This window comes from Rattus norvegicus, chromosome 1 (assembly GCF_021556685.1).
Source record: "Rattus norvegicus strain SHRSP/BbbUtx chromosome 1, alternate assembly SHRSP_T2T, whole genome shotgun sequence".
Taxonomy (NCBI): Eukaryota; Metazoa; Chordata; class Mammalia; order Rodentia; family Muridae; genus Rattus; species Rattus norvegicus.
Genome location: NC_141534.1, coordinates 56,605,757 through 56,616,308, shown reverse-complemented (window position 1 = coordinate 56,616,308; position 10,552 = coordinate 56,605,757). Strand labels below are relative to the sequence as shown.

General features: G+C 44.7%; 1 protein-coding gene across 1 annotated transcript; it reads right to left on the bottom strand.

The window, feature by feature from the left end:
- Positions 1-1,320: 1,320 nt before the first annotated feature.
- On the bottom strand, positions 1,321-9,810 carry LOC134482773 (sperm motility kinase 3A-like). Its single transcript, XM_087598711.1, has 3 exons — positions 9,338-9,810; positions 2,121-3,697; positions 1,321-1,685 (listed from the first exon to the last, which is right to left on the bottom strand). Exon 2 carries the CDS (start codon positions 3,669-3,671, stop codon positions 2,166-2,168), a length of 1,506 nt encoding a protein of 501 aa, XP_087454837.1. The 5' UTR covers positions 3,672-3,697; positions 9,338-9,810; the 3' UTR covers positions 1,321-1,685; positions 2,121-2,165.
- Between the last annotated feature and the right edge of the window lie 742 nt (positions 9,811-10,552).

The window sequence follows — 10,552 nt, the reverse complement described above, 5'->3', positions numbered from 1 at the left end:
TGAGGTCCCTTTCAAAGGATGGGAATCGTCTGCCCCGTCTTCCTGTCAAGGCAGGTCCCCAGGTGGGACCCTGAGGAAGGGACCTGAAACTTCCAAAGAACGGAGGAACTTGTGCCACTTGATGCAAGCAAAGACAGTTTCTACCTGCCTGAGATTTTTATTACAAAGGTTGTTCAACTGGACAATTACAACTCGAGAATTGCCCAGAAATCCAAGCGTCCTCCTCCTTGCCAGAGTACAGTCTCTAAACACGACCACCACTGTCTGCTAGGTCATCTCTGAGAGTGCTGTCTCACCCAGATGAATACTTGGCCTAGGTAGGCTGTGACTCAGATGGTGAATAATGTGGTTCTCAACTATCCTATTGCTGCGACCCTTTAATATCTTTCCTTGAATTGTGGTGACCCCCTAATCATAAAACTATTTCTGGTGCTACTTCATAACTGTAATTTTCCTGCTGTTATGAATCCTAATCTAAATATCTGTGTTTTCTGATGGTCTTAGGTGACCCCTGTGACTTGAACCCCAAAGGGGAACGACCTACAGGTTGAGAGCTGCTGATGTAGAAGAATGAGAGCTGGGCCTGTCAGGAGGGGCTCTGAGGGGTTTCCTGGGAGGAAGCCACCTAAGGGTCCAGGGTTGAGGACCTAGTGCTCTGCACAGAGGAACCCACCACACCCAGTCCAACAGTCTCTCAGAGAATTCCAGGGTCTGTCCAGTTTAGGCTGGATCTCAGAGGGCTGTGAGTGAGAAAGGGAGAGGCCCTGTTATAAAAACTGAAGGCCTTAGGAGCACAGTGTCCTTACCGAGCTCTTAGAATGTTCGTTGTCATGGCTCAGTGCTGGGTTCCTGCGTCCACGGCCCTGTCTGTCCATGCTCGTGGCCTCAGTCATTTTAGACTCCTAGGTCTGTGCAATGGTTGTCTCACCATTGCTAGCTGTGCTGAGAGAGCAGAGACTGGGCTGACAGATGAGGCGATTGAGGATGCAGAGCCACTTTGAGGCCTTTGGGCATCCATAGAGGCGATACCGGAAGAGGGGGCTCTGCCTTGTCACTGGTGACAGTGAAGCATGCCGGTGAGGCACCTGAAGGAGTAACAAATTTGACAGAAGGGACAGGAACTCCCAGCGCCCAATCCTATGGAGGCCACTTAGAGGCAGACTATGACCAGCACACAGTGGTCCAGCATGTAAGGACCCCATTAGGACACATGACCTTTTTGGCCCTGAGGTGGGCCCTATTACCCAGTGCTTCCTGGGGCCTTGGAATGCCACAGGGCCAATTTCCCTATGTGAAGAAGATGCAGAAACATCTACGAGGTCATCTTTCACAAACAGCTATTTTATTCTCAGAGTCGGATAAACACATTGAGAAGACATATATTCTCCACTAAGAGTGAGGCGAGAACTTGTGCCAAGAGGAGGTGTGTGATGTGACCCTGGTCGGCAAAAGGGCTCTGGTCTTTACCAGCTTTGGACTGGTTTTCAACCTCCACCAGGAAGAGTGATGCCTTTGAGGTGCTCTCTTGCCACCTGGCATCTCTTCATTTGCTTTCATCCTTCCACAGCTGACCTGGAAGGTGACAGCTCTCACAGCGCTCCCTTCTGCAGGACCGTGTCCACACGTGGGTCCACTTCAATACTGGGACTGCAGAGATGCAGCATCCGGCATCCTCTAGTGATCTTCTAAAAGGCAATGACACATGTGAGAGGGACTCTGGGACCTCTGCTGGACAGGGCATCTCTCCAGCTGTGGTCACCCTGTTCCAAACTGCTCTCCAAGCTTCTCGGAACCTCTTCCCCTCATCTCCTAGCCCCCACCCCATACCACCCTCTCCTCCCTCAGCATCTCCTTCTCTTCCTTCTCCAACTTCATCCTCCTACATTGGTTAGTATCCTGCTGTCTCTTTCTAGTTGAATGTATTTTAGTATTCCCATGAGCAGGATGAACATGGGAGTTACAGTCGGCAATGATAGATGTGCTGGTAGCTTAGACTTAACCATCGTCCCACGGTGTTTTAGACCTAGCTTCCCCGTGCATCGTCCCATAGACATACACACTATGATAACCTGCCAGTTGACTCAGACACGAGCAAAATAGATACAAATTCAGCAATGTACCTGGGCAGTGTTGGATGCTTGCTCTCTGGATTCCTTCCATGTTCTTCATTTCTGGGGAACAACTCTGTTGTGCCCCAGGGGAGGTTTTTTTCTGGACGGAATGCAGCAACACAGGTTCATCAGGCCATTTCGGATGTTCTTGACCCACCCCCTAAATCTTTTGGGCCAGGGCCTGCTTGCGACAGGCTTAACCTCTGCTGAGTCACTGGATTTGTCTTCTGTGCTTTCAGTGTTGATGGTCTTCTTGCCTCTGCTGTGCACTGAAGAAAAGCAGGGGTCACTAATAGAAATTCTGTGGGTTAGCTCCACTGTGGGTGCTATCTGACGTGGCCTGCAGAGAAGACCGCCAGGCCAACTGGCCCTCTTGACTAATCGATGACTAGGAGTCTGGCCGAGGTCAGAACCTTGACTATCGGAGGATGACCCGAGCCATCTAGGCTCGCTTCCTCGACTTCTGAGCCCTCGCACTGAAGTAGCAGGGTAATCAAGGGTCGGGAATGGGGTCATGCATGGATGAGGCCGGGTTGGGTTGTCACACTCCTGAAGAGCCTGCTTTTCCAATAGGTAATAACAAGCCATACTTTGGTTGAATTTCTTCTGATCGAGGGAGTCTTTAACCTCTTGGGCTTCAAATCCAATGTCCTGCATTGCTCTAAGAATGGCTGGGTCTGGCCTGAGGGGGATGAGTTCCTTACAAGGTTGTGGGAACCCCTCTGAGTCTATCTTAAGCCAGGGATGAGTCAAAAGATCAGGAATTGTGGGCCTCTGCTGGGAGTTCACTTTCAATAAAAGACTCAGCAGGTCTTGTAGCTCTTCTGACAGGCCAGGTGGGACAACGTACGTCCCTAACACAATTTGCCTTCGGAGTAGCGGTATGCTGGCAGCCTCAAATGGGACCTTTCCAACTGTCATATAATAAAGAATTACTCCTAGGGCCCACACGTCGACCTTGGGGCCCTCATAAAATTTCCCGAGTAACAGCTCAGGAGCAGAAAATGCATAAGTCCCATAGGGCTTTCTCAACTTTTGCCCAGGCCGCACTTGAGTGGCAGAACCAAAATCAATGATTTTAATTCTTCCCTTGGTATCGACTAACAGATTATCGGGTTTAAGGTCCCGGTGTATAATGCCTTCTTCATGGCAGTATCCCACAGCACTTAATAATTGTCTGAATATGCCCCGTGCTTCATCCTCCTGCAGATGGCCAGCCTCTTTGATGTGAGAATAAAGCTGGTTCCCCTTGGCCAACTCCATGATGAGGTATGTTATCTTTTCAGTGTCAATGACTTGTATGAGAGATACAATATTTGGGTGGTTGATCCTCATCATGATTTCTACCTCAGATGTGACCTGCTGGCACCACTGTTGTCTCTTGAGGATCATTTTGACAGCCACGGGGGTACCTGTGAGGCGGTGCACGGCCAACTTCACGGCCGCGTGGAAACCATGGCCGATGGTATTCAAAACCAAATATTGAGAGCAGAAACTCTCTGTGCAAGAGCTGCCCTGAGATCGGAGCCTTTCTGACTCCCGTTTGCTCCTGAAGCTCATTGGAGGTAACAGAGTATAAATGCTACCTAAGAGGAAGGAAAAAGAAATAAAGGGAAGAAAGAAAGCTAAGATGGAAAGTAAAATAGTGAAAAATAAGAAAAACAGAAAACTAAAACCAACCAAAACAACAACAGAAACCCTCAAAAGTAAAACAAAGCACAAAGCCAAGGAAATCCTAAGTAAAAAACTACATACTAGTCACTAGGAGGGAGGAGCACAGCTCAGCCACACTAAGATCAACATCACTGATTGTGTAAGAAAAAGAATGTACAATGAAATGAACGATCAAAGAAATTAAAACTATTAACAGTTAGAAAACCCAAGCTACAGAAAATGAAATGAAACAAAATCAACTTCCAAACAAGCAAAACTACATAAAAGCTAAAAACCTAGAGATTAAAACAAAATAGAACGCACTCATCAAAACTCCTAGAATATAGAAAGTATTAAAGAGACAACTCTAAGGAAACGTCCCAGTGAACAATTGGGATTAATTGAGATAGGGGTCTTCAAAGGGTTTTTCTCACAAGTCATGCATGGCTAAGGAATGTATGGCTAAGAAATATATATGTATATGTTCACCATCTTGGGCCATTAGGGAGATGAAAACTAAAACTAGTTTGAGACTTCATCTTATTCTAATCAGAATGGCAAAGGCAACAATGCTGGGGTGCATGTGGGGGATGGAGACCCTCATGCACAGTGTCCGTGGAAGGATATAAACTGAGGTGGCCACTGTAGAGTGTGGGGGTTCCTCAGAAAACTAGAAATAGGTGTGCCACCTGATACAGCTACGCCATTCCTGGGATATACTCAAGGAACAATATTTCCTGCTGCAAAGACACTTGTTCATCCATGTTCACTACTGTTTCATTTGTTCACGGTGCAGGGAATGTAGACAGCCTAGGTATCCGTCCAGCTGATGAATGACTAATGCGAGTGTGGTACCTACACACAGTGGAATGTCATTCAGATGTAAAAGAAACTGAAATTATCAAGTTTCCAACTAAATGCTTGGAGCTAGACAAGGTTACACTAAGTGAGCTCACCCAGACTCAAGATAACAAACACAGCATGTTCTTACTCATATGCACATCCTTGCAAGAAGTCTTCAGATTTAATAGTACAACTCTCATATCTCAGAGAAATTTCTTGGTGCAATTGCACAGAAACTCATAGCTGCTAAAAGACTGGAGAATACCTGTTGACAAAGTGCTCAGGCAAAACAGGTGTGGTGGTGTGTCCACATTCCCTCCCTCCCTCCCTCCATGGCTCAGGGACTATAATGGAAAACAAGGGCAGAGACATTGTAAGATTCTGGGGTTGGGAAGAGACGTATCAAAATATCTTCTCAACACATGACCACCTCATTCATAAACTCCCAACAGCTGTGACTGCCTGCATCAGATCTCCACAAAATCAAGCAGTCCTGCATGACTAACCCAGAGTGGGAACATTGACAGTTGATGACACATAGGGAAGAGAGTCATTCCCCACACTCAGGAACACAGGACACCAGGTTATTAAAAAACCATGAATTTGTGGGTTGTGGCAGGTGACTGTGAAGATGGATGTGGGAGGAGTTGGTGAAGGATGCAGGGAGTGAAGAGGATCCAAATACATTCAATGGAAGATGAAATTCTCCAAGAATTTATATAACATTTAAAAACCACAAATAATCACAAACTCAAATCCCCAGTTAGAGTAAAAACAGCAATAACCAAAACTCCCATGCATAAAGAGTCCTATGAGAGGTACCCAAATCCCATGGGGGAGACAGCTGGACTCTCAGAAGTGAGGAGAATTCTGGGAGCATGGGGGAGGCCACCAATTCTCCTCACGTTCCTGGCAGAAGAGGAACCTGCCTAGAGCCCCGTGCACCCAGGATCCTAGGAGCAGTCAGGCAGTCTCTCCCTGTGCAAGAATTGAAAGCCATTCACAAGGGGCGAAGACATACTAGAGAGCAGTTCTAAGACCATCAGTTCTGCTCCAAGGGTCCTGCCTGAAGCCCTCAGGACACACCAACCCAGGAGCAGTCTGGGATAGAACCCTTTCAGTTCCTGCCTCCAACCAGAGCTGAGCCAGTCCCAAAGCTCTCTGTACCCAGAAATGACTGTGTGAAAGCCGGTCTCCAGGATTGCTGATACACAGGCTTACAGGAGGGTCAAGCCACTGTTATCGTCAGCAAGACCAGATAACACCAGAGACAACCAGATGGCAATTGAAAATTGCAGCAACCTAAGGATAATAGGGATGGAAGAGAGAAAGATTCCCAACTTAAAGGGCCAGTAAATATCTTCAAAAAATTATTGAAGGTAACATCCCTAACCTAAAATAAAAGATGCCCATAAACATCCAGGAAGCCTAGAGAACTCCAAATAGATTGGACCACAAAAGAAACACCAAATGCACAAAACAAAGACAGAATATTAAAAGCAGTAAGGGTAAAAGGTCACGTAACATATAAAGGCAGACCTATCAGAATTGCCGCAGACTCCTCACCAGAGACCTTGAAAGCCAGAAGATCCTGGGCAGATGTCAAACAGACCCTAAGAGAACAAAAATGCCAGACCAGGTTACTGTATCCAGCAAAATTCTCAACCAGCATAGCTGGAGAAAAGAAGATATTACATGGCAAAACCAAATTTACACAATATCTTTCCACAAATCCATCCCTAAAAAGGATAACAGATGGAAAACTCCAACACAAGGAGCGAAACTACCCCTTAGAAAAAGGAAGAACGTAATCCCCTTGTAACACACACAAAAGAGAGCCACACAAACATAATTCCACCTCTAGCAATGAAAACAACAGGAGACAGCAATCCTTAGATCCTATTCCTTAATATCTCGTACCAGCAATGGACTCAATTCCCCAATAAAAAGACATAGTCCAACAGGCTGGACATGTAAAAGAGGACCCAGAATTTTGCTGCATTGAGGAAACATACCTCAGTGTCAAAGACAGCCTCTACCTCAGAGTAAAAGTCTGGAAAACAATTTTCCAAGCAGATGGTCCCAAGGAACAAGCTGGAGTCGCCATTCTAACGTCTAACAAAATTGACTTTCAACCAAAAGTTATCAAAAAACTTTCATATTCATCAATGGAAAAATCCACCAAGATGAACTCTCAATCCTGAATATCTCTGCTTCAAATGCAAGGGCACCTATATTCATAAAAGTATACTTAGTCAAGCTCAAAGCACACATTGCACCTCACACAATAATCATTGGAGACTTCAACACCCCACTCTCATCAATGGACAGATCATGGAAACAGAAACTAAACAGAGACATAGCTAGTCTGACAGAAGTTTAGGAACCAAATGGATTTAACATATTTATAGAATATTTCATCGTAAAACAAAAGAATATACCTTCTTCTCAGTACCTCAAGATACCTTCCCCCAAACTGACCATATAATTAGTCACAAAACAGGTCTCAACAGATACAAGATTGAAACCAACATTAGCACAAAATTCTCCAAATTGTAAACATAAGAAAAACAAAAGAGAATTAAAAAATAACAACCTCAACAACTCTGAAAGCCAAAAACAATCCAAGCAAAGAAAACCAAAAAATAAAATCAGAAGCATAAAAGGTTAAAACTCAGATAATCCCTGGGTCGTGATGGTCCATACCTTTCCTCCCAGCACTCAGGAGGCAGAGGCAGGAAGATCTCTGAGTTTGAGGCCAGCCTGGTCTATAGAGAAAGTTCCAGGGTACTCAGGGCTAAGCAGAAAAACCTATCCTTAGGAAAATAAACAACGAAAAAACCCAAACCCAAGCACAAACCCAAACCCTCCAATATCCCCAGGCTAGGGAGGTAGTTCAGTAGTTAACTAGCAAAACTCAAGGGAAAATGTTCTGATCTTTAAAACTAATATAAAAACTGTCAACTGTATAATTTTAATTTTGGATTATGAAGTAGATCAAAGATCTCAACATAAAATCAGACACACTAAATGTAATACAAACAGTGTTGAACTCATTGGTTCAGGAGACAACTTCCTGAACACAACACCAATAGCTCAGATACTAAGATCAACAATGGGACCTCATGAAACTGAAATCTTCTGAAGTTGCAGAGGACACTGTCTTTAGGACAAAACAACAGCCTAAAGAGTGTGGAAAGATCTGCATGATCCTACATCTGACAGAGGGCTAATATCCAAAATACATAAAGAAGCCAAGAAGTTAGACATTGTGAATGCAAACAACCCAATTGAAAAGGGGCACAGAGCCAGAGAATTCTCAAGTGAGGAATCTCTAAAGGCTGAGAAGCACTTAAAGAAAAGTTCAACGTACTTAGTCATCAACGAAATACAAATCAAAATGACTCTGAAATTCCATTTTACACCCATCAGAATGTGTAAGATCTAAAACTCAAGTGACATCACATGCTGTTGAGGATATGGAGCAAGAAGAACACTCTTCCATTGTTGCTGGGAGTACCAACTTGCACAACCACTCTGGAAATCAAATTGGCCGTTTCTTAGAAAATCGGGAATAGTTCTAACTCAAGACCCACCTATACCACTCCCAGGCATATATCCAAAAGATGTTTCACCATACCACAGGCAACTTCCTCAACTGTATTAATAACAGCCTTATTCATAACAGCCAGAAACGTGAAACCACCCAGATGTCCCTCAGTGAAGAATGGATAAGAAAATGTGGTTCATTTACACAATGGAATATTACTCAGTTATTAAAAGGAGGACACCGTGAAACTTGAACGCCAATGATTAGAAACTGAACATGTCATCCGGAGTGACGTAACCCAGACCCAGAAGGACAAACCTAGTATGTATACACTTATAAATGGATATTAGCTACAAAGTGCAGGATAACCATGCTATAATCAACAGACCCCAAAAAAGCTGAATAAGGATGACTCAAGGCAGGATGCTTGAATCTCATTCAAAAGGGAAATTCAAAAAGTTGAGTGGAGGGAGGCAACTGATGGGGAGAGGATTGGGGACAAGAACAGGGCAGGGCACAGAGGGAGGGGAAAGGAGAAAGCTGGGTTTGGGCAATGCATCTCTGGCATGAAGGAGACTGGGGGTGGGAGGCTCCAGGGAGTCAGAGTGATGCTAGCTGAGCCTAGTAGCAGCTGGGGTTGGAGAGACTGACATACCCATGTCCTGTAGGTAGAAAGGATTTTCACTAGGGGAAGGGGGACACTAACCAACCCACAAAACCTTCAACCCAACATTTGTCTTACTTACAAGATGTTCAGGGATAAAGGTAGAGCAGAGATTGAAGGAAAGTCCAACTAATGACCGGCTGAACTTGAGACCCAGCACATGGGACAGAGCATTGTTAATTATATTCTATGACTTGCAGACATGACTTAATGTAAGTGTCTTCTTCTGACAATTGGAGCAGAGGCTATCTCTTACTCTGTTGCCTGACTTTGGATCCCTTTCCCCTACATGGGCTGGTTTTTCTAGCCTTAGTGGGTGAGGATAAACTTAGTCCTGCTATTTCAGGGCAGAGTGATACCCAAGGGGTTGGCTACTTCTTCTCTAAGAAGGGAAGGGAATTATAGGAAGAGGGGCAGTGAGGTGGCACTAGGAGGAGAGGAGAGAGGGAGGGGCTGTGATTGGGATGTAAAGTGAATAAACAAATAAACTTAAACCAAAATATGGTAGATGCTTACCTTAGGAACAATGGCCAAGCTGACTGCCAGCCTCAATACTTTTCCTCACACAGGTGTTCTCACACTTACAACTAGTGCACGTACGTCACAACAGACACTCACACACAAGTTGGGCACACACACACCCACACACACAGATGCACTCACAGTCACCCCCAAGTATACCAACACACACACACACACACACACACACACACACACACACACACACACACACAAAGGTACTCACACACTCAAGTAAACTTAAAACACAACATACATGCACACGCAAACACGCAAACACACACACACACACACACACACACACACACACAAAAGCAACTGTCCACACAAACACTGACCTAGACACACATACACAAGCTACTCACAAATCAATCAAATGCAAAATCCACACACTGCTCACTAGATCCACCAAAATCACCAAAGTCTCCACTCCACCACTCCTCTAAACACACTCAAGGAAATCCAGGCCTGGCTACAGCTTAACATCTGTTGGCTGGACCGCCTCACAATCACTCCTCATGAGGTCACAATAGGACCTGTCCTTGCATGGTTGGGAAGGACTCCAAGGCTCTGGCTTAGGTTGGCTATGGGGAGCCTTTAGGCTTTTATAAATCAAAGCCTGCAGGGTGGTTTGCTGTCCTTAGTTCTCTGAACTTTTGCTGTGCCTCCTCCTTTAAATTCCTTATGTCTACCTTCCATGGGTCCCTTTTGCATTCCAACTGAAGGGTTTAAGAAGATGCTACAGATATATATATATATATATATATATATATATATATATATATATATATATATATATATGTGTGTGTGTGTGTGTGTGTGTGTGTGTGTGTGTGTGTGTGTGTGTGTGTGTGTGTGTGTGTGTGTGTGTGTAATCTTCTCTTTAAGACCTGGGTGGCTGCTGCCTTTCTGACATTACTGTAGCCACTTTGTTTTAATACCAGTCACCAGCCATCTTACATTATTACAGAGGACCTTTCTCATGCCCAGCTAATCATTAACTACATATCGCACTAAGTTGTGTGGTCTGTTGTTCCTGGAAATTACCCTAACCTGTGCCCTCCTTTAGGGCCAATCATAGTTAAGTTTAGTTAGAATTGCTTTGTATGCTAGTAACAATAACCTTGGACCCGAACCAACTACCCAACTCCCTGGGAAGACTTTCGGCACCTGTGTATGAGCTCTTAGTTGCTAAGAGCTTCTGTGGTTTTG